General features: G+C 40.0%; 1 protein-coding gene across 2 annotated transcripts; it reads right to left on the bottom strand.

The window, feature by feature from the left end:
* Nucleotides 1–435: 435 nt before the first annotated feature.
* Nucleotides 436–23,265, bottom strand: gnas (GNAS complex locus). Of its 2 annotated transcripts, XM_010752156.3 has the most exons (13): nt 22,364–23,265; nt 22,047–22,185; nt 17,495–17,567; nt 12,865–12,919; nt 12,542–12,661; nt 8,220–8,317; nt 4,666–4,720; nt 4,096–4,169; nt 3,880–3,938; nt 3,663–3,783; nt 2,923–3,053; nt 2,116–2,183; nt 436–1,746 (listed from the first exon to the last, which is right to left on the bottom strand). In XM_010752156.3, exons 2-13 carry the CDS (start codon nt 22,183–22,185, stop codon nt 1,600–1,602), a joined length of 1,140 nt encoding a protein of 379 aa, XP_010750458.1. In that variant the 5' UTR covers nt 22,364–23,265; the 3' UTR covers nt 436–1,599. The 2 variants fall into 2 exon arrangements, with proteins under 2 accessions (XP_010750458.1, XP_010750457.1); XM_010752155.3 differs by having other exon boundaries at nt 22,047–23,265.
* Between the last annotated feature and the right edge of the window lie 113 nt (nt 23,266–23,378).

Raw genomic sequence — 23,378 nt, 5'->3', positions numbered from 1 at the left:
ACGGAGGTGCGAGCAGGCTGTTTGACCACATGAGTTAAAAAAAACAAAAAAAAACAATAATAATAATAATAATAATAATAATTAGTGTCCCGTTTGTTGTCTTCTTTTTTTTTTAGATTCCAGGGTTATATTTTATTTTCTCTTAAAACAAAAAAGAGCACTGCCGGGAAGGTAAAAGAGCAGATGGGAGGGTAGTGGTGTGGAGGACAGGGGAGTGAAGAGAAGAGAGAGAGAAAGAGAGATGGGGGGGGGAGTGATGTGAAGATGGGAGAGCCAGTGAAATGGTCAGAGGAGAAAGAACAGTGGTGAAAAAAGAATGACAGAGACAGAAAGAGTAAAGATAAAGAAAGAGCGCGCACAGGGCACAATGGCACAAAAGTCTACATAGACAAAAACAGCTGTGGAGACAGTAAAACAGGGTCAATCATGACAAGATGAGTTCTCTTTAACTTATATGGTACTGTACTGTTGAAGGATGCTTTTTGCCCTCCGTTAGTTAAGTTCCATAAAAGTTGGCTTTTTTTTTTGTTTCTTTTTATTTTAAACTCAATATATCCTCCTCACGTTTTGCTCCACTACCAACGAGGCAAAGTCATGTGGTAAAACAGTTTCTGTGGAGAAGTCGAGGGACTGTCGTCGTCGTCCCTGTCAAATGTGTCTAGACTCCATCAGAGAAATTCACATCGGAGTCAGCTCTGTTCGTTTTTTTTTTTTGTTTTTTTTTGTGAACCCTCACCCCCACCGCGGCCCGACCGATCACAACACGCCCCTGGTCCGTTTAGTCTGTGGTAACGCTGCTCCTCGGGGCTTCGGTTGTGCCAAGTCATTCATTCAGTCTGTTTAATCTCAAAGCACTGTGCCGACAGCTCATCAAGCCTGCTACTCGTCGGTAGATTGGTACATTTTTCGGATCCATCCATCCGGGTTGTGTGCAGTCCAGTAAAAAGCAGATGTGTGATACGTTTTTGTGCGCAAGCAGGTCCTGTGGTAGGATTTATGGATGTGTGTAACTGATAGGAAGGATTGGTGTACACGGTTTGAGTCAAGTCCTGAGCACAGTGCTTGTGTTTTTTTTTTTTTGTTAGATACAGTGTTCAGCTGATCTGTTGTGACATGTTTTTGTCTCTATTTGCAGTAATTCAACAGTTCTCTCTTTCCAAGTTGCGCTGAAGTAGTAGTTTTCATACCGACCTCAACAAAGCCTCCTCACTGTGGGAAATACAGTCCAGACTGGGCCACTTGGGGTTCCTAGAAAGGTGAAGGTAACGTGTATGGGGACGATATATGATGTCGTGAGTTGAGGAGCTCGGAGTATGGCTGAAGCTGGAGATTAGAGTCTGTTTATGTGTTATCCCCTCAAGCCCTTCCATCAAAATAGCTCTGTCTACTGAAGGTAGGAAGTTTGCATCAGGGGAAGTTCTGGGTTCAGGGTGTGTTTACTGTAAGTGTGTGTGAGTGTGAGTGTGAATGTGTGTGTGTTTTTTGGCCCCTGTTCCTTCACAAGAGCTCACAGACTTCTGTGGAAGAGGGGAGTTCAGGGTTTTTCATAGTCCGATGTGTTTTTTTTTGTGTTTTTGGCCGAACACCATCCTTTTCCAATCACAACAGCTCGTACTGCCGCAGGTGCATCCGCTGGATGATGTCTCGACAGTCGTTGAAGACGCGGCGGATGTTTTCCGTATCGACAGCGCAGGTGAAGTGGGGATAACAGTAATGCCTCCCGTCCCCGCTGGCTGTGCTGATCCTCTGTAGATGGAGGAAGGAAAAGATTAAACTAACACCAACTTGAAGAAGTTTTTTTTAAAAACAATACATAGTATTTCCCCATATAGCAGAGCACTAGTTTTTAGCAAAGTATAGAGTATCTGTTAGAAATTATTTTCAGCTGCTCCAGTGAGTATTTACAGCAGCAGGTTAATCTATATGGACTCAACAAAAAACAACAATGGAGCGCTTTGTCATCGAGGAATTAGAACATCAGACAACACTTGTTAGTGGGATCAGCTCATTGTTGGTTTTATTCTTAACGTGGGATTTGTTAACAATAATAATAACAGAGTCTATTTCCAGACTTTCCAGGCATGTTATAAAGCATACATACGCCTATACACTTACCAGGAATTCATCTCTTATGAAGTACTTTGCCCTTGTAACACGTGGATCTTCTCCAGGCTCTGGTGTCGCTGGAAGAGGAGAGAGCGGCAAATGACACTCTTATGGCATGCAATCTTTCAGGTGTGGATTATTCAAACATGAATGGATTATGTAATGACCAAGACGCCTTTTGGCATTTATGAGTGAACAGGTATAATTACGTATGATTTTATGTAACAAATTGAAAAAGTAGTTTCCCGCTTGATTATGATCACAGGTGTGTATAAGGCATGACCTCTTGTGGTCAGACAGTAAACGCACTGTCGCACAGATGTAATTTTTTTGGGAGGAATAGTAAATCAAAAGTTTGCACATGAATTTGTGAAGGCGTTTTAAAAGCAGAGCTTCAAAAGGAAAAACATTAAAAGCAGAAATATCACTGCATGTCTTGGTGGATCACTGTGAAAACACAGGGATGTTTCTGCACTTTTACAGTTACAAGCAAGGGGATTTTTAAAAACTGGGACATATTTGGCACAGCTGGTGGGGGAAACTGGGACATCTTGGTATTTTTCAAAGAACAGTATCCAGCTGGGACAGTTTGAAGCAGTTTGGGGCGTCTGGTCACCCTACTTTACAAACAATGATTAGATTATTTCCCGAAATAAAGATGTAGTTTCTTAAGGAAATATTTACAAGTTAAGCAAGGCCAGCTATATTTGTACAGCTACTAATATGGACAACGTTCTCAACTACACTCTTATCTTCCAGTCTAAATAAAAGCCCGTAGGAGGATAAAAGTGTCTGTAAATGGATAAAAATGCTCACCATCGTCAGGTGTGGTGTAGCGAGCAAATTCAGGAAAGTATTCCTCGATTTTGGACTTCCCTGCCAGCACCTTCTCTGCTAGCAAGTCTTGTTTATTTAGAAACAAGATGACAGAAATGGTCCGCAGCCACCTGAAGAGAACAAAACACCATGGATCAACATCACACACTGAACCACCACCACTACTGGAGTTGGTCAAATAAGTACAAATAGGGCTCTATCAGCAGATGGCATTACAAGTGTAACTGCTTTTTATAACAACTATCCCCATCCGCATCCCCATCCCCATCCCCATCCTCAATCGCACTCTGGATTCCTGGGACGAAAACATTTTAACTAAGGTCGTAAACTCAGTGACCACCATGTCTGCAGTGATGTGAGACACGCTGCCAAAGATCTTAGTAATCTTCCACCATTCTGCAACTTTTATTTGCTTACACACCACAGGAACTTGTAAATAAACTATGTGATCTACCCTTTATTGGTGCTATGCTGTGTTTGTTGCTAGGGAACACCTGCACTCAGTTATGCAATCGTTCAAGAGAAAAAGCAGTATGGTTCATTAAAACTTCACAGCCTTGACAGTGAGTTTAGTCAATAACCTTTATCCGTCTACGATTAAAGAAAGAAAAAACAAAAACTGATATGCATGTTCTTCCTTCCTCATCATTATCTTTACCTCTACAGACCGACACAAAACAACATGCACACAGACGGACACGGTATCCCTCCGTCTTCACCTGTTGTTCCAGATGTTCTTGAAGAGGTTGAGGGCCTCCTGTAAACGGTTGGTCTGATTGTCCTCTCTGATCACCATGTTGTAACTGCTACTGGCCACCACGAAGATGATGGCCGTTACGTCTGAGGGCGAGAGAGGGACAAGATTAATCAAACAAAGTGAGAGAAAAAAATATGAGCTGAAGGAAGTGAGAGGAAGCACAAATAAGCAGAAGTTACCATTAAAGCACTGAATCCATTTCCGGCGCTCGTCTCTTTGACCGCCAACATCGAACATACTGTTAAACCAAACAGGAGACATTAGCGTTAACAGGTCAAATACTGCCATCATGTGGAGACACTGTACATCTTAGCTGGTCCATTTGTTTATATCTTGAGTCATAGTACAGATTTAATACTGAAGCTTTGTAAGAAAATGGTTATGTTTTTACTCACTGAAAATTCACTTTGTCCACTTGGAATCTTGTCTCAAAGATTCCTGAAGTCAGCACTCTGCACCGCAGCAAATCCTGATAAAAAACAACAACAAAAAAAACAGAAATTGTCACACAAAGGTTGCTAAGATCATAAAGATATCCTACAGGATTTTGAGTGATTACACTGCAAATCTGGAGCAAGCTTAACACTCTACAAATTGCTTCTGCGTCCTTATTTTCTGGATCAGGTGAAAAACTTGGGAGAAACTGGGACATGAGATGTTTTTATTTTCTGTCCCCATTTCTTGGCTTGTGTAGGGCAACTTGGATAAAATGGCTACATAAGATTTATCTTTGATGGTTTGGAAAATCATGTTAAATTTAAAAGCGAAAATGAAAGAGTAAAGGAGAGTTCCAACTTCAACGCTGCTCCTTTTTTACTCTCAAAGAACAGTTATAGACTGCTTATTCATATCTGATATAGACCATATCTTCAAATCCACCTACTCCTGAAATACCTTGATGAGAAACGTCATTGTATACTCAAATGAGGGTAGTATTAACTTTGTGGTGGCGAAGATTCACCCACCTGATCTGTTGGTGTGTAGTCACTCTGTTTCACAATGTCGATCTTGTCTAGAAAGCTGAGGAGAGAAGAAGAAGAAAAAAGAAACACAAGTAAGAAAACTGTTACGAGGATAATATTACTGATCAAACAGTGGCTTCATTGTTGAAGACTCAGGCACCACAATCAGAATTTAAGAACTAAAAAGAACAGTTTGAACCCCACACATGACAGAGCACTTTTCTGCAGCGGGCATCATCTCTTTGACAACCTATGTGTTTTAGTAACAGATTAAATAAAAGGTTCACTCATACGTGACACCTCAGCTCGGATGTCATAGCTGAAGTACGGCAGTCGAGGTTCTGCACAGAAAGCCTGCCAACACCTAAATGTGATAATACAACTGAAACCAATGTTGTGTTTTGCTCAGTGGGTGACCTTCAAGGCCGAGGCATCCTCCCTTCTCATTCAACAGCTGGGGAAAAGACTAAAACACTTGCCCAATATGTCAAAATGCATTAGCATGTGTACTAGAAGGAAAAGCAGAGGATACACATTTTTATGGTTTTATTGGACACACAGACAGGCAGAAGGTGTGCAGTCTGCAGCATCTGATATGATTTTTTATCTCCTAGAAAGGATTAAATATCATGTGGGGGAGTATTCACAGGAATGTTGTATATCAATGCAAAAAGCAACCCGTCTCTGTTTTATTTCAGTGATTGTGGTCAGCAGAGACAAAGTCAGAGAGAAACCATCAGACATTATGAAACATTCAAATGTTATCATCTTAAAAATCAACCCAGGAATAACTTTAGTAATCCTTTTTCAAACCCTGTCAAAGATAAAATAAAGCAACATACAAGTTGTCTCTATGTCCAGAGACAGATTGGCCCTCCATCCAGCTCTATTAGTTATTTAACCTTTTTATGTCCTAAAAACATCACAGACTAGTAAAAAATAATCCAGATGTGTGTGATTTACTGTCATAAATATCAAAGTATTATTTTAATAATATAACTTCTGGTTGTTGAAACTGTTTCATAAATGTAACATTTGGAGCTTTAAACGTTACTGTGCTGGTTTAATTAGTTAGTCTGCACCATCCACTAAACACACTCAATCATTTTAGCATAATAGGCAAACTAGGTAACTGGAAAAAAGTCTGTATTTCTGAAAAACAAGGAGAAACTGAAGGAAGGATGGAGAACAGAGCATCATAGACAGCAAAAAGGAGGGATGAGAGTGAACATGAAGGAGGGGATGAAACAGAAGGAGAGGAGGAGGAGGACGGAGAGACAGAGACAGAAACAGAGAATGAAAGCATAGTGGCGTCTGTCTGACATTACAGAGCAGATTTCAAAAATAGCTCCCCAGCGCCTTGGCCTCCAGCACCGTTACCATGGAGACCCAACCACAGGCACTATTAATAGTCTATCAGCTCCCAATCTAGTGCAGCTGGAGTAGCTCCAGAAAGACGACAGACAGACAGACAGGCAGAAAGGCAGGCAGACAGACAGGCAGATGGATATGGGAAGGAAGAGACATGGTAGAAAAAGAAATCAAGAGCAAGATGAAGCTTGTGTTTTTGAGCTGGACGTGTGAGCGAGAAGAGGGACGGAACAAAAGACTGGGCCGTACCATCTCAACCACCTGAGGGAGAAATAGGGGGGAGAAGTTCTCCCCTCATACAAACATCTAAAAAACACAAAACCAGGCTACATCAAATGCTAAATTAAATGCATCTAATAGGCACAGAGAATGATTTGCTCATCAAAAGCAGCTGAGGCTAGAGGTTTGTCGTCCATAGCTGAGCAGCCAAGGTATCCTCCCCAAACATCACCCCCTTCTGCTCCTTTAAACATCCTCTGATCTGTGGATGACTCAGCCTCGGCCATGTTTGCTCCCAAACACTGCAAACTGCTGTTGTTACATGAAAACTATTTCACTATTATTTTTCTCCTTTTCTGTGTTTTTTGCTTTGTAATGATCACCAAACACTACAATCAAGTCTGAGCTGTTACAAACAAATTTAGGATGCAATCTTAAAAAAAAAAAGAGAGAGACATACAGTATATATCATTTAGGCATGATATGAGATATACAGAAAGTAAGATGCTCAGGAGAAAAGCAAAAAGAACAAATGTCTTAAAGACAGGTGGCAGTGCTGGGCCAAGGTGATCACAAAGCACAACATACTGTCAGCTGCACATATTTGAAACTGTATCTGACATTATGTCAGCTGAATATGCGCATCAATAAACAGTCTAGTGGCTCTTGCACATAGCATAGACATAACAGCCGTCTGACATTTGCAAATTTTTGAGATCACCGACTCGTTTGTGTGCTGCCTCAAAGGCTTTATAAAGTCGGCTCGCCTTTGATTATTTGCTGAGATTCCTTTAGGCTCCAACAGATAAAAACGTAAAAACATCATCTGATCGGCTGATGTTGCTAATGTTGGAGCTAGTTTATACAGGAAGAACAATTTCTCCAGTTAGCAATCTGACCAGAGTCATTTTTCATTGTACACTAGTGTAAAATGTAATTACGTTTGCTTGGTACACATGGAGGCTCAAGTCATATCTCTGAAGTTACCTAATGGGCACAAAGCTACAGCTGCCACTAGATGTTACTGAAGAGCCAAATCCTATAGCACCTGACTGATTGTTCATGAACTTTATACTTACTTAATACTAGGAATTTATTTACAGTGACTATAAAATCAGGTCCAGGGTTTTTGGGTAGTTCAGCCACGCCTAAAATAAAGAGTGCCTCCACCATGTCAGAAGAAATTCTTACCTTTATTATTAAAAGGTAAGAATTTCATTTAAACCATTATCTAATAACTACATGTCTCATTCAGCTCAACAAGTGACTGATTGAGAGACTGCGTCATAAATCAGAGCGACACGTCGCTCGTGTTGTTGGCAAATAATAAAATCTGAGTTTTTACAAGTTGGGAAAAGTAAAGTACAGACAATCAGTCACAATCTGTCTGCTGCACTGCATGTCAGACAGCAGGCTGACGTTAGTTTGATAATCATGGGGAAGCTCTGTGATATTCAGCTGTCTTTATTACTCTAAAATGCACGATTTTATGGCTGTAAGGACACAACAAGACGATCCTTGACTGACATGAAGTCCACCAGGTCAAGACAATCAGGACAGGGGGGGCTCCCTTCAACATAAATGCTATAATGGTTTCTCTATAGTCTGAACAAACAACTCCTATTTGAATAACTGAAAGATACCATCACAAAATATATAAAACACCCAGAATAATTTGTTATATATATACATATTTGTCAATAATACAACCTTGCACATTGTGGAAACCACTTTTAGTCCAGTTATTGACAATGTGTACGTGAACCTGAACAAAGGTAGCTGCTCTGTAGTTTCCTGGTAGACAAGTAACATCAGAGAACTACCAGGATGTCCTAAGCCCATTACTCAATAAGAAAAAGTTGAATCAGCACCTCTCTGACACAGTCAGACAGTCACATCACCTTTTGTACAGGTGCACCTAATAACATGGTATCTCAGAGTATGGAGTCTGGCAGCATGTTACTTACTATTGTGCACAGTCAATTAGCTGGTACTCATTGGATCTCTCGAAGCACGCCTTGACCCCCTCATCTTGCCACAGTGTCTTTGCATGCTCGTAAAACTCCTGAGGAGGAAGGTGGAAACAGAAACACGTAAATCAGATGATGCAGAATCTGACAAAGTCACAGTAGATCACCGTATTCATTCAAGCTGACATCTGATGCACTGGTCAAGAATTTAAGATGAAATTACAAAATTCTGCAACCTTTATTTGATTAAATCAGCAATAGCATGAGACAGTCTGCGTTATTTACTGTGCATCTTACACCAAATATGACAGCTATGACAGAAGAAAGAAAGGAGGACAGGGTTGTGTGTCTGAGGGTACCGGGCGGGTTTTTGTTGACACCACATGCGGTGTACGTTGTGCCTGGACGATGCCTGTGTACATGTCTGTAAAGGTAAATAGTGGTGGAGGGGAAAGTGGGACGCCTCATCATACACAGGCACTATAGACAGACTCACTCACATGTTGGGACACAGCATGGGTTAACCACTTCACTTCTCTTTGCAATTGTACATGCTAAATGGACAACAGGTGTCCTCTGTGCATTTCATTTTGAGTTTTTTTGAAAAGTTGTGTGTGTATATATATATATATATACATACATACATACATACATACATACATACACACATACACACATACACACATACACACATACACACATACACACATACACACACACACACACACACACACACACACACACACACACACACACACACACACAAACCTACAGGTGACGTCGCCCATATGCTGTCCATTCTTTATACTGTCAGTGATTAATAATCTGACACTGGGGAAAACCCAGATATGCTGACAGTTGATTAATCCATAAATAATCAACAGGAGTTTTCATTAGCAATTACACATTTAGATCACTTCAAGCATTATAAACAATTCTCAGATTTATGCTATGCTGCTTTTCTTAATTGTGTATCGGTAGATTAACCAATGACAATCAATCAAACAAAAAAAAAAGTATGTTCATGTAAAAGCAAAAATAAGTCAGATCAAGTATGGATGTGTGTAGAACTGTTCGAGTGAACTAACAAAGTTTGGGGTTGATGTGTCCATGAACTGTCCTACATTCAGGTAGAAAGTACTTCCTTATTCCAGAGTGGGAATACACGGACACCAGTCTGCCTCTCACACACAGAATTATACATTTATAATGTAATAACTAGCTGTGTGTAATGGTTTGTAGGAAGTTATCCAGTGCTTAGTAAAGCATGAAAGACAAATAACCAGATAAATTGACAATGTCACAGCTCTGACTGGCAGAGATGACGTTTCTATGACCACACACGCCTCTGTCTTTGTGTACATACACGCACGCCTGGTATCAACGTTGTCCCTCTCTCTCATGCAGATCCCAAATGAAAAGCAGAATACACTTTCGCCATCCTGTTTCATAACTTGGAAACTATGCCGTGCTCGTCATAAACAAGTCAACCAACCAAACAAGTAAAGCCAAACAGCAACCGTAAACAAATAATTGCTTCCCAACAGCTCAGCATGAGTGGAATTCCTGGAGCAGTGGGGTGATTTAGTGGTTAAAGGGAGCATCCCGCATAGGAAAACACACAGATTTGATTTCTGTAACAGCTGATGTGTCCTAATGAAGTGTCGCTGAGTAAGGCATTTGTTTGCTGTCTGCTCACTCTTATAGATCATTCAGCATAAGAGCGGGAGCTTCTTGCCACCATGTAAATAAAGAAATCAAGATATCTGGTGATGATGGTCGCTTGACCTGAAAATGGCTCATCATCTGACACAAACTTATTCAACTTTCTATAAGGTAGGTGTGGGCCTTTAAAAAAAAAAAAAAAGACAACCCTAACCCACGCATCATTAACCGTTTTTTCTCATACTTACTGGGGGTAAATATTTCTATTAAATTTATATTGAATGTGCAATAACCACTAACATTTTTGCTCTGTCTCATATAAAGACACATTTCGTCTTTATATTACATTATCGAAAAAAAATTTTTTGTTGTCATAGTTTTCATTGACAAAATTAACACTGGTGGTAGAGAGATGTGCATTTATTAGGTTCAGTCCTAATTTCAGGAAGATCATAAATAAAATCTCACATCCTTTTCGGTCTGCAACTACTGCTTATTTTAATTATCAATTGATCCTCTGATTATTTTCAAATTCATTGTGTACAGAAAAATGTGAAAAGGGCTTCATAATCTCTTCACAGTCCATAACCCAAAAATATTCTGTTTACAATCATGTATGACAAAGGAAAGCAACACATTCTTGAGATATTTTTGCTCACGCTGGTTACAGATTAATTTTCTGTTACTCTGAATGTTAGTGTTGCAGTTCTACATCCTTATTTAAATTAACACTAAACCTGGAAAGTGTGCAACGTCAATGAACTGTTAGTCTGCGAAATTTTGTCAGCTGCATTGTCCCATATATGGATTATCTTTTTATTATAGATATAATCCGTTCATCATGCCGTTCTCCATGACACCAAACTCATCATGTGTTTACAAACAGAGCGCTCTTTTATTATCAGTCATGCGCTAAAAGAAAAAAAAAGAAAAATATGAAAAACCTCACTCTTCCTTTCTTGATGTAATGCTTCCTTTATCCCCTTTCCCCCCCTCCCATTTCCTCTCTCTGTATTAAAGCCTCCCTTTCTTCTCTCTCTCACAACTGTTACATTAAAACAATCAAACTGGACAACCAGAAAAATCTGAATTCTTAGACATGAGGTGTGTTACTCTCAGTCCCCATAAGGAGGTCAATGCAGCATTGGCTTAAAAACAGAGCCACTGGAGCTGGTAAGCAACAAGTGTCTTGCTCAAGGACACTCTAGCAGGGTTGCTGTGTGTGTGTGCTAGTTTGGCAGGACAGCTGACCCTGTTTGCTGAAGGTCGTCATCTACGACTGTACGGAAAACAACAAGAGGCGCTTTAGCCGCCTAATGTCCCTCCATAATCACCATCATACATTAAACACAAGCAGTTGTGCTAATTAGGTCGTTACGCCAATTAATGCATTAATTAGCAGGCAAGTCAAAACACTCATCTTCCCATAACACATGGAAGCTATTAACATGAACTCTGTGCCTTGAAGTATTGAAGGAGCAGGACAGTGTTTTGTGTGTTTTAGCTTATTTACTACAAATCACGACATGATGTACTTTACACCACTGCAGGCTTATAAGTGACTTCACAGGGTCATTACATTTATTTTGGACTGATATGAAAATCGCTTTCCTATCAGTGTGAACATCAGCTTAAAAAAAATAATCATTGTATGAAAAAAACAGGAGGTTATGAAAGCGATATAACTCAGCTGCACTCTAGTTTGAATCAATCCACACTTCCATCTGCATTTAAACACCATGATATTTTAAATTCAATAAAAAAAAAATCATGGGTTATCTGTTTGAAGCATGTTTCAAGACTTGGCAAGTTGATTTTCATGCTATACTGAACTCAGAAGAGTTTAGAAAAAACAAAATACATTACATAGCAGAAGGGTGCATATAATTTCAAGGGAAACATGCAGCAAGTTTCAATCATGTACTATATATATTATGTATGTGGTGTCATTTTGATGTACTGTAATTTGGTTAGACAAACAGACAGATGCCTCCATGACGATGTACGCTAAGTAGTATGGTAGCAAAATAATTCCCATCACAAGAAAATGAAGTACAGCTTGAAAAGTGAATTACGCCTGGCCCCACAGGTGGCTGTGGATAAACAGTGAGACTCCCCAGACTTCCATGTTTAGTCTCTTGGCTTGGACAATTAGTTAATGGGGATTTCCCCCCTGAGAATACTAAACTCACACAGACATTACCCATCAGATCATTAGTAAAGCTCAGTGTTTGCTACCTGTGTCATGGGATTATCACCTGGGATGTTGGGATTATTACCTACTATAATCTTCTCAAATGCACACAGATGAGGATACCTGCATCTGTTACAAATGTATTATCATCAGCCACAGCTTTACCACAGTGGCAACATGGCAAGCAACATGAGGTGATCAGACAGGTTATTAAGCCAATTTTAACCTTAAAAGAGTCAAACGGGCCACTGAAATATGGCATGCACAAATTACTACTATAAATTTGGTAGGTAAAAAATGAAACAAGTGAGATTAAACTGCAAGTCACATGGTATAACTGCAAAAATAAAAAAATAAGACCCTAGTGTGAACAATATTTTTGATTGTGTGTGTGTGTGTGTGTGTGTGTGTGTGTGTGTGTGTGTGGCACATTTGTAGTGTCTGGTATCATACTACTCACAGATGGAAACTCAAAGTCCTTCTGGTTGACGAGGTTGAGAACGTATTCAATCCTGTACCGGTTCTCTGGGCACGCCAACTGCACCGGCGGTGTCAGGGTGCTCATAGCAGTTACTATGGTCTGTCACAAACACACACACACACACACACACACACACACACACACACATAAACATTTAAAAAGGTGAATGATGACAGGTGACGGACATGATTTTAGAAGCTGAACAGGACTGATAGTCTGCTCATTTGTAGGAACAGTTCAATTGTTCTAATATTGAAAATATTTAAAGCAGCTTTAGTGTTTACATGAACACAGCCACTTACCTCAATAGCTTCTTTAATATTATTCTTGATGTCCTGAATTTTCTGCTTCTTCTCTCTGAAACAGACACACAGGCACATGTTAAGGACTATTGCTGTACCGTAGTGATCCAATGATTTAGTATTTCACTTCCATAAAGTTTGGGGACTCAAAAGAATAGAAAGAAAATTGAAGCAGCAGATTCTGAGATAGCCAAAATGTTTTATTTCAAATCCCACATCTCCATGTTGTAACGCAGGCTTCTGTTAAAGATTGTACCAAGCAGAGAGGAGATAACCCTGATGACATCACCAGGGTTAATTAAACTGTGATTAATATGTGAAATAGGTGTATGTGAATCTGTTAACCACAGAAAACCAACCATCATAGATGCTATGCATTCTCTTGTAGGCAAAAATGTGTATAGTTTGTGTACACGTATTGTTTTAGTAAAGTTATAAAAAGACGGAGGGAGTTCCATGTTACCGTGACACAGTACAATACAGTGTGCTGCATTGAGTTTGTTTTTGATCTGGGAATGGTAAACCGACCTTCATTGGCACGCGTGGTTAGGGAAATTATGTCTGTCCGCTGTGAAGGATAGCTGTTTGTACAAGAGATTTGGACTCTCTGTGACACAAATGTTTCTAATGAAAGGCAACCAGAAAGCCAGTTAGCCTATCTTTCACCTTGAGCCTTCCAGGACAACAGTGCATTGTGTTTACAATAGTTCTGTGTCAGTGACAAAGGGAAAGATGGGCCTCTTTGTTCTGTGCTAGTTTTTAACTTTTTCACACTGCTGCACTAAACCAAATCATGTAAATGTTTATCAATTTCTTTAGACCAGTGCAATTTGCATTTTAAAGTTTGACTCATCTATTTGGTTACCAAAAACAAAAGGCTGCATGTTTCCTTCATAGCATGTTTCTGCATAATGGACCAGGTTTTTACATGTGAGCACTACAATGGGTTCTAACTCACTTATAAATAAACTGCATAAAATAAACTATATATTTAGCAGCGTGCATGTTGTCCACAAGGTGCTTTCATCGTGGTCGGACTAGTTAATACCACTACACATGTCTCATATAGACATGGGTAAAGTAATTGTAATAACAGTTTAGATATGTAGATGCAGACCAAGTGGCAACCTCCAGTGCTGGGAAATGAAGCACCTTTATTAAAACGTCCAACTTCACAGCAGAAATAAACATGTTTACAGCCTGGTTCAGACAACGGTTTTGGTCTCTATAGCCAATTTCCCCATTCATGACAACTGTGAGGGGGGTGAATTCTTTTTAACTCACCCCTTCAAATGACATTAAGGCTTACAGTTATGTATAATTAACAGCATGGCTGCTTTGATTGACAGGAAAGTGTCATTACAGATGGCTTATTAGAGCACCCAGGCGTCATTTCAGGTCCACCAATGATTCACGTCTTTGCCGATATTTAGATTAGCTGGGAGGTGAACCTAAGCAGTACATCCAACATGGCGGTGGCGGATATTTTCGCCCTCAAAAACAGCATTTCACACACCTATGGGTGATGTCACTCAAGCTCTGTTCATTCTTTATACTGTCATTGAAGCAGACATGTCAATGTCACCACCTAGAGTCAAAGACTGTAGACAATTTGTCTCGAATAGCTAACGGGGAGGCTTTAGTCTCGATCTGCTAAAACACAGTAGAAGATCAGGAGAGAGAGCAGAGGATGTTAAATTTACATCCAACTGAACAGAAGTGGATCAACACCTTCCTGGGCCAAGCTACCATGCTGCTGCAAGGCTATATTATAACCCTATTTTGGCCTTTATATATGTCACAACATTTGCAGATGCATCAATAACATGAACATAAAAACAAGAGGTGATTGAAATGACAAAAAACTAGAAAATGTCCCTCTGACAAAGAAAGGAAAGCCTCAAAACACATTCCACGCACACATACATTCCCACAAAAATCTCCATTTTATGTAATGGGAATGAAAAATAGACAAACAGTAACGGAGCCTGAGAAGTCTGGGAGGTCACAGTTCACCAATACACGAGAAAGAGAAAGAAAGAGGGGGTAAGACAGAGTTTATTGGGTTAGGAGGGACATTGAGAAGGCCTTGTTTACATTTTCAACCTGATAGTCATTATAAAAATCACATGGTCATGTGTGTGTGCTCCTCCAGTTGAGAGTACGACTGCATGCCTATATGTGGCACGACAAAAGGACATGACACAACATGTTACAGTGATGACATGCAGTGACAAAGTAACATGAATAAATGTAAAAGTATCAACAGTAAGATGTAAATCACATGACAACTGTAACTGCAGTTACATGCCTTGCCCAATGGCAGCTCAGTCATACTTCAGAAGAAGAGAGCGAGAGCGAGAGCGAGAGAGAGAGAGAGAGAGAGAGAGAGCTGAGTCAGTCATTCATTTCTTTTCCAAATCAGGCCAGCAATTGGAACCAGCAGTCTTCCGGTCACAAGTCCATTACTCTGACCTTTAGGTTACCACAACATCCATTCACCCAAACCCTTTCATCACAGGCATTATAGAACCCTTTCAGTCCCCAAATCAGCAAATTTATGTCCTACCTCAGGATCCAGACTTATTAAAACATATTACTATGTTTGTCACGTGGACACCCACAACTAACTGGCCTGCAAGTTAGTCGATGTTCAAAAACAAAGGTGATCCTTTATTGCTTGAAAGATGACATCTGACTGCACATTCAAACACACACACAAGTTCTCAGTTTGCTAAACATAAGGAAACAAAGGAGCTATACATGGTTTACTAAAGAAATAAATCAACCAGATAATTCAAGCAATGTCACAGATCTGACTGGAAGTGATGATGCTGTATGTGCTTGTGTGTCTCATTAATGCAGACACCCAACCACCCACCTGTACACACACACACCGACACACACATAGCTCAGTGTTGTGGAATCACGCGTTGGGTCATATGCTTGTGTCTGCCTTAGGTGCAGATTTTCTAGTCTAACATTAAAAACGATACTTCCATCCCCATCATCACAACCACCAGACCAATAAATGCATTAACACACATAAACATACTTTTGCTTATTTAAACAATCACAAGTCATGGATGTGATCTGGAAACCATAAAGCAAGAAAAAGAGAGCAGCAGAATTGCAATCTTTTGTAAGAAATACTTGAGATGTACGTGTCTAGAATCTAAATTAAAGAACAGACAGCAAAAGAATGCCAAAAAAACAAAATTTAAATTTTTAAATAAATTCAATTTACACCCACAAAAGGCAAAAGAATCTTCAGACAATGAGGGGCAGAAGATAAATGTCTCTTAATGACATGGGAAAAACAGTATCTGGGAAAATAATTCCAGATGCTTGTTGTACTGGGTTTGCGTTGGAAAAATAAGATCAATCCAGACAGTTCAGACAATCACATGGAAGCATTATAGAAAGCTCAGCTCAACCGCACTTCCTGGTTGGCCTCTGTGACACAATTTATTTTTTCACAGAGGGTTTGTTGCAAGTTCAGACACGTTATTCTGTTCTATTCTAAGCTCAACTGGCATCTACACTCACAGCACCTTGCTATTTTAACAAAGATACAACAATCACCATTAGCATTCAGCAACTACAGTTCCCATGAAGATATAGTTTCTGATCCGGAAATGGAACTAAATGTTGACTTCATGAAACCTATACTATAATTAAACCATCAGTCTCAGCCATAACAATTAATTCAGTATTCAGTATTCTCCTTATTGACGTTCGACTGCACTGCTTTAGTTAGCAAATATATTTACATGGAGCAGCTAGCCAGCTTTCAGTCAGTCATCTCCACCTGCCAATATCATATTAAATACAGAATACCTCAATGCTCCAGGTTTGAGTTAGCCTATTCTGTGTTAAACTTCCATTTTTGCGCAGCTGACTAGAACGCCAATTCACCTTTTAAAAATAAAAACATCAGTCACGCCATATAGCACTTCCTCTGAAAGAAGAAAACTTGGTCACTGTACTGTAGACTAAATTCATATTGTTCTGGCTGATTTGTATTGTTCGATCCAAAAAGCAGCCTGCATCCTATTCCTGCCTTCTATAAAGTCCGAACTTCATAAAGCATTCACATAATGATGGGTTGACAGGGCTGTCTCGTTTTAAAGTGCCATCTTTTATGCATTGCACACAGCCAATTCTTCTTAACTCAAACTTGAGAACAAACCAACACATGGAGATGACAAATGAAAACACCACAAGAGATGGTAAACAATGGAAGCTAGACTGTGAGCAGCATTGTTATATGTACTGTTAATGCACTGTTTTTCAAGTTGTCTATCATGAAATGTCACAGCTCTTACTGTGAACTAATGCTTCATGGGACCTGCTGTGGTTTACCACAATTAGCCCGACTTTACAGGTCAGCTCATTGAGTTAAGTATGTACATTTCAGTCTTAAAAGCTGACGATTGCTAAATAGAAATATGATTAAAATAAGTTTGGTCTCTGTAAGGGTCTGAGAGGAGGTACATATTCAGCCTGGACAGGGTACAGCCCCAGAAATGGGACATAGGTATCATCTGGTGCACTCAGCAGATACTGCCCAAAGCAGCTTTGGTTAAACATTCAGCTACTTCTAGGCCTCTACTCGTATCATACTTACTCTGCATTGAAGCCGTTCACATGTAGGATCCTCATCTGTTTCACTATGGTGCTCTTTCCTGACTCTCCAGCTCCTGGGAGAGAGAGACAATGAAATATTACAGATCTGTTGACATGTGAAACAAGACTATACACATATATACAGACACACATGTATACATACAGCAGATCTAGTTCCCATATTTGGATAAAAGCACTGTACATGACTGATATTATTTGGAAGCTCATAAACTGTTTTAGCTGTGACTTACTGTGCCCTACAGGAAACTTTCAATGAACAAACAGCAAATTTTATACATGACTGTGACTTTATTTGGGAAAACTAGGAGTGGAGGCAAGGACAGTGCTGCACGGTCATGGCTGAAATAATAAAACTGGATTATTCCACTAGATACTCTGATCCCAATCACAAGATTACATTTTTAGACTTGATGACTGCCTTCAGACTTTTTTCCACAGAAAGTAAACATTTCCCTTAAAAAGCAGTGACCATCACCACCACACAATTGTCAAGAACTGATGACTAATGTCAGTGATTGATTGGAAGATGTGTATTTTGGTTTTCTGATGCAACCACTTCAGAAGTTATAGCATATAGCCCGTGTGCATATGCTGTAAGAATGAAACTCACATCTGCTGCTCTGTAAAGCTGCACCTGCAGTACGACTGCATGAAGAGTGAGCAGCCTAAAGTTCGACATTTAAAAGTTACAGCTCTTTCACACAGTCCGACGCCTTTCCTGTCTCAGACCTTAAACAACTTTTTTTCTCGGCTGTCTCCTCTTCTTTGTGGTACTCTTCTGCATATAGTCTGTATATGAAACTTGAAAATCTGCAAAAATATCGACCATAACAAACTCCTGGGGCAAATATTAACTCTTTTTCTTACAAAAGAAGACAGTGAGGCTATATTTATCTTGGTCATATTCATATTATTTAATATTTGTTGTATTATTGCTCTACATACTATGAAGCTGCTTCAACAGACCGGTAAATAAAAGTAATACATTTGCATTGCAGTATGTCTAAATTATTGTATGTATATTGCATATACTTATATTAGAATTATTATACATAGTCTTTGTACATCCATGTGTCTCATTTCAAATCTATAAAAACATTACAGCCTTAATGTGAGTCTATGGGATGTGTTTGGATGGGCATGCTGTGGTTTGTGTTCCTCACAGGTGAGATGGTGCTACTTTTGGAGTAGTGAGAATTGTATGTATGGACATCAAAACTGAACAGCACACTCAATATTAAGATTTGAAATGAAGACATAGGCATGGCATCTTAAAAAGGAGACAAAAAAATGGACAGCAACTCCATACCAACATGGTTTGTCCGCTGTCCTGTAATAGTCTACATTAGTACTGAAAATGGTAGAGACCTGATGATTTGATCCATCTGTAAATAACCTTCATCCCAATATAAAGTGTTTTGACTGACTGTATTAGAACGTTATAGCCTGCGTTTCCCACCCATGAGACCTATTTGTGGTAGTCAGGCACATTATCAGACAGGCCATAGAAGAGTCTGGGACTTGGACATTTTAGTGGCTCAGCAAGCAACAGCACATATCATGAACTAACATCATGCTCTCAAATCTGACTGATGACCTCATGTCGAAATGTCAGCTCTCCTCTTTCTCTCACATCTCCCTGTCTCCTCAATACATTGTCTGATGAAGAAGAAATGCTATAACATCTTGTGAAATAAACAGCTTTAAATAATGACATACTATAGTGTAGTGGTGATATGATACAGGGGTCCATTTTTGGTTGCATGTTTGAAGGGATACCCTAAATAAAAGTGTAGGATTGAAGATGAATCCTTTTCGAGTACCAGCAGAACTGTCCATAGTACAAGGCATTAAAAGCTGTTACGTATATCCTTATTTATATAAAATACATTTTGCCCTTTGAATATTATTTTTATTTATGCAAAGTTCTTGTACAGCTGTTCCTGAAGAAGCATTTGACAAGTGTGGCTGCAAAGAAAACCATCTGTAGGAGTAAAAACTTGAGGGTTCAGGCCATCGGAAGCACATCCAAGAGGAAATATTCCCCATTCTGCCTGTATGTAGCTGAAGCTTTAAAACCACACCAATAGAGTTTTAAAAAACTGAGTCATAGCTCCAAAATAACATCAGTTAAAAAAATCTGTTTATGTTGTGAAAAGACTTTAGGGAATTCAAGTTAGATGACTTCTGCAAAACAATATAAAATGTAAAAACTGTGCGCATGTCTCATCAGATGAGATGCAGAGGTCAGAACATGTGTAGTGATCAGGAGAAATGGCAGTTAGGGTGGATACTATCATCTACCAGTATGCTCATTGTAGTCGTTTCTTCCATGTGAGAAATGATTATGAAAGTAATCAGTGAACTCGTGCTGCAGCTACTGTAGCACGGCAGCTTTTCCAAAAACTCCCTGATAACATCAGTGGTAAATTTAGAAATGCATGGACAAAAGTTGCCACTGCCACTGACAACACAGATGTAAACTGTGCAACGTGTCAATGAACAGTCATGAACTCTGATCAACTAAAATGTGAACAGTCTGTGGTGCAGGATGCAACACCATTTTAACATTTAAGATAGTCAGATAACATAACTGTAGAAGAAACTTGCCATATAACAAACATGTGCAAAGCTCAGCACACAGGATTGACCCTTTCATTTGCATATATGCTGGTAATATTGCAATAGAAATGTACTGTATATTCAAATACTTGCAAGTTCAATTGTGGACTGTCATGTAGCTAAAAAAAAGTTTAAATCAATCTTGTGTCAGATTAAGTACAACATACTAAACATGTGAAAAGATGTGCTTAGTTTCTTTTCCTGTTAAATACATTAATGTCCTGCCATTTCTTCTGGCTCTGGAAATGCATCTAGAATATATTACTGAAGATACAACGTTTAAAAAAGCTTACTACTTATCCTCATGCTAGTGCAGATGCATGAAGTTTAGGAGGCTTATTTGTTGTTTCATTCATAAATGAAAAGCAATAGATTGATTTTGGTTAAAAGAATGTTACCTGAAGGTCATCATATCTTTAGTATTGAGGGTCCAGTCTGTAAAAGTATTTATTTGTCAACACAGAGTTTGAAATAAGTGCTACTCCTCGATATGACACATATTTTGAGTCATCGCTCCTTTTGGAGGCGTTAGTCTATAAAGTGAAACAAACTCTGCTTCCAAACTCTTCTCTCTTTAATTTTAGATGGTCTATTTAATCCAATGACCAGTGTACTTCTATTTGCAGGTTACAATTATACTGAGCAACATAAACCAATGATCAACAACTTCAGCCTGGTGGATTAGACATGCTAAAAGTTTTGCTCTGTAAATACAGTAAGTGGTCAATATTTCTGTCACCTGCACTTTGACACCACAAATGTTGAACAATTAGTCATGTTTTGGCTCCTGTTTGCCACTTTAACTGCAAGATTATTTACGGTAAGAATATGGATTCAGACACCACCTTTTCCCAACATGGATACCAACCAAGCACAAGGCCTAGGATACATTTTTGATAGTGACCCTTTCACGCTTCATTTGGCTTTTCACTGCTGAAACAAATATGCAGAATCACAAATAACAGGTCCACAGGTCTGCGATAAAGTCAAACCAGTAGATTATATAATCGAAAGGCAGCTAACTTTACGGCAGACATCTTTGTTTTGGTTTTCATGTGGGTCCTGTCCTTCTGCTTTCCTAAAGTCACCACAACTTCCTCCTCAACATAAATACAGGCTTGTCATACAATACTCACCCTCGCTGGCATTTCTGTAATCAGATATTATGATTTTTACTAAGAACACCACGGCTTCTCAGAAGTTGTATGGACATACGAGGAGGGTACAGAGCAGTGGGGAAAAGTTAGACACTCTTATGTAATGTAGGGAGACCAAGCCCACCTCCAATTCACTCTCTGACACACATAACCACATGTTGAGTCTTACACATATGTTTCTCCATTAAGTGTTTTTATTATTTTTCCCTGTCTGTCACATTATCTCAAGATACTGTTTGGGCTACACACCCACAAACTGTCATGCAAGCTTTGAGGCCTACATGCATGATTAGGGTGTACAGCATGCTGTGTAGCACTGAGCTACTACAGCTGAAAATGCGCTTTCTGTTTAAATGAAAACATGCATAAGTTAAATATAAATGACAATTAAAGCAAATTTTGGAATGATGTGAGTGGTTGTTTATCCTATAACCACTGACAGCACTTTACCCAGCGAATATATTTACTCTACATCACTGTATACTCTCAAAACAACCTATGGACTCTGCTACAGCATGTTTTGGTGGTGGTGGTGGTAGACTGTCAATCTGACAGCAACATGCTGAAAACCCAGCACAGTGCTGCATTTTTAGCCTTATGCAATGGCAAAGTCACACTGTTGACAATGTTTCCCAAAACAACATCCCAGAAGGTTATGCAGGGAGGAAGCAGAGCCTCCACTGTGCACACTGAGGACTTGCAAGCATAGAAAACACAAATAATAAAACATGATCATTAAAAGAAAGCACTCACCTAAAAGTAGTAGTCTGTGTGTTGCTCTGTATATCTGTTTGTCTTTTTGGAGCTGCTTCTCTATCTTTTTGTTTGCTTCTCTTTGTGCCTTCTCCTCATTTCTCTGGTCTTCGGTCTTACTGTTGCCCAAACAACCCATCTTCCCGCAAGAAAAAAGAAAAAAGGGGGTCCAGGGGAAGGAGGAGGAGGAGGTGGAAGAAGAAGAAGAAGAAGAAGTGGAGGTGGAGGGGGGGTATGTAGAAAGAAAAATAAATAAATAAACTAAACTAGTCTAGATCCCTCGTTTGACATGCGGATTTGGCAGCAATGTCACCCACATTTACACGGTTTGACGTCCACGGCCTGCTCCAAAAACTGTCCGTGGTGCAGCACTGTAGAAATTATGTGTCCATAACGCGTATTTTGCTGTCAGAGAAAGGGCAGGATACTGTTGCTGACGACACCGAGGCCGCCTTCTCAGTTTGCTGAATCCTGCTCGGGCTTTTTCCTCCTTCACATGCAGTACAGTTTTTGTTTTGTTTCCCCCCCACATACACACATACATACACACACACACACACTCTCTCTCTTTCTCTCTATGCTCCCTTTCCCCCCACACAGTCAACTGTGTAACAAACAACTGTAATCCACAACGCTCCGTTAAGACGCCAAAAATCGTGGTTTCACCTCAAACGGAGGCAGAATAATCAGCCTAATTTGCATCTCCAAAAGCCCGGGTCTTGCGTCTCACTGCTGCCCGTGACAAGGAGCCGAAATCGGCGTGTCCGAAAACCTCGCCCGTGCTGTGGCGCGGCTCGTTTCCACGTCTCCTTTCATGATAAACATTTCCATAGGTAGTACACTTATCTATCTCTCTGTCTCCCCGACGGCTGTCTTCGTCGGGGGGGGTGGGTGGATGGGGGGGGTGAAGTGAAGCGGGGTGGCGGGTGAGAGGGTTGCAGCAGGACAGGAGGAAAGGAAAATAATATTTACAACCCAAAACCAGCTACATGTGTGATATTCTCATGCTTCCGTCGTCATCCGGCTCCTTTTCATTCATCGCTGCATCAAATCAAACCCGAAACAACTCCAAACTCACTGCGGTCGTCTTTTTCGGCTGGATCCCCCCCCACCTCCAACTCCGACACGATCAATATCCCCCCGATTTGTCCTCCTTATTTGTGATGGCGTTCCTTGCGGTGTTTCCTCCTCCAAAGGGCCCTCTTCTCTCTCTCTCTCTCTCTCCTCTCCTCTCCCCCTCTCTCTCGCCTCCGCCTCTCCTCTCTCTCCCTGCCCCTCGCTTTTGTTGCGGAATGTGTTATCAGCCCCTCACATCACCACCGAGTCCCAAAA

Source organism: Larimichthys crocea, chromosome XV (assembly GCF_000972845.2).
Source record: "Larimichthys crocea isolate SSNF chromosome XV, L_crocea_2.0, whole genome shotgun sequence".
NCBI classification, from domain to species: domain Eukaryota; kingdom Metazoa; phylum Chordata; class Actinopteri; family Sciaenidae; genus Larimichthys; species Larimichthys crocea.
The sequence above is the reverse complement of the archived record's forward strand: the minus strand, read 5'-3'. Positions and strand labels throughout refer to the sequence as shown.

Bases quoted from the DNA above. Each gene is read 5' to 3' on its own strand.
- gnas (XM_010752155.3), bottom strand. From the start codon at position 22,185: ATGGGTTGTTTGGGCAACAGTAAGACCGAAGACCAGAGAAATGAGGAG. The intron at 3,054-3,662 runs GTGAAGACGGAG...TGTTCTCTTCAG, and splicing joins AAGAACATCTGGAACAACAG to GTGGCTGCGGACCATTTCTG. The intron at 2,184-2,922 runs GTGAGCATTTTT...CTCCTCTTCCAG, and splicing joins CTACACCACACCTGACGATG to CGACACCAGAGCCTGGAGAA.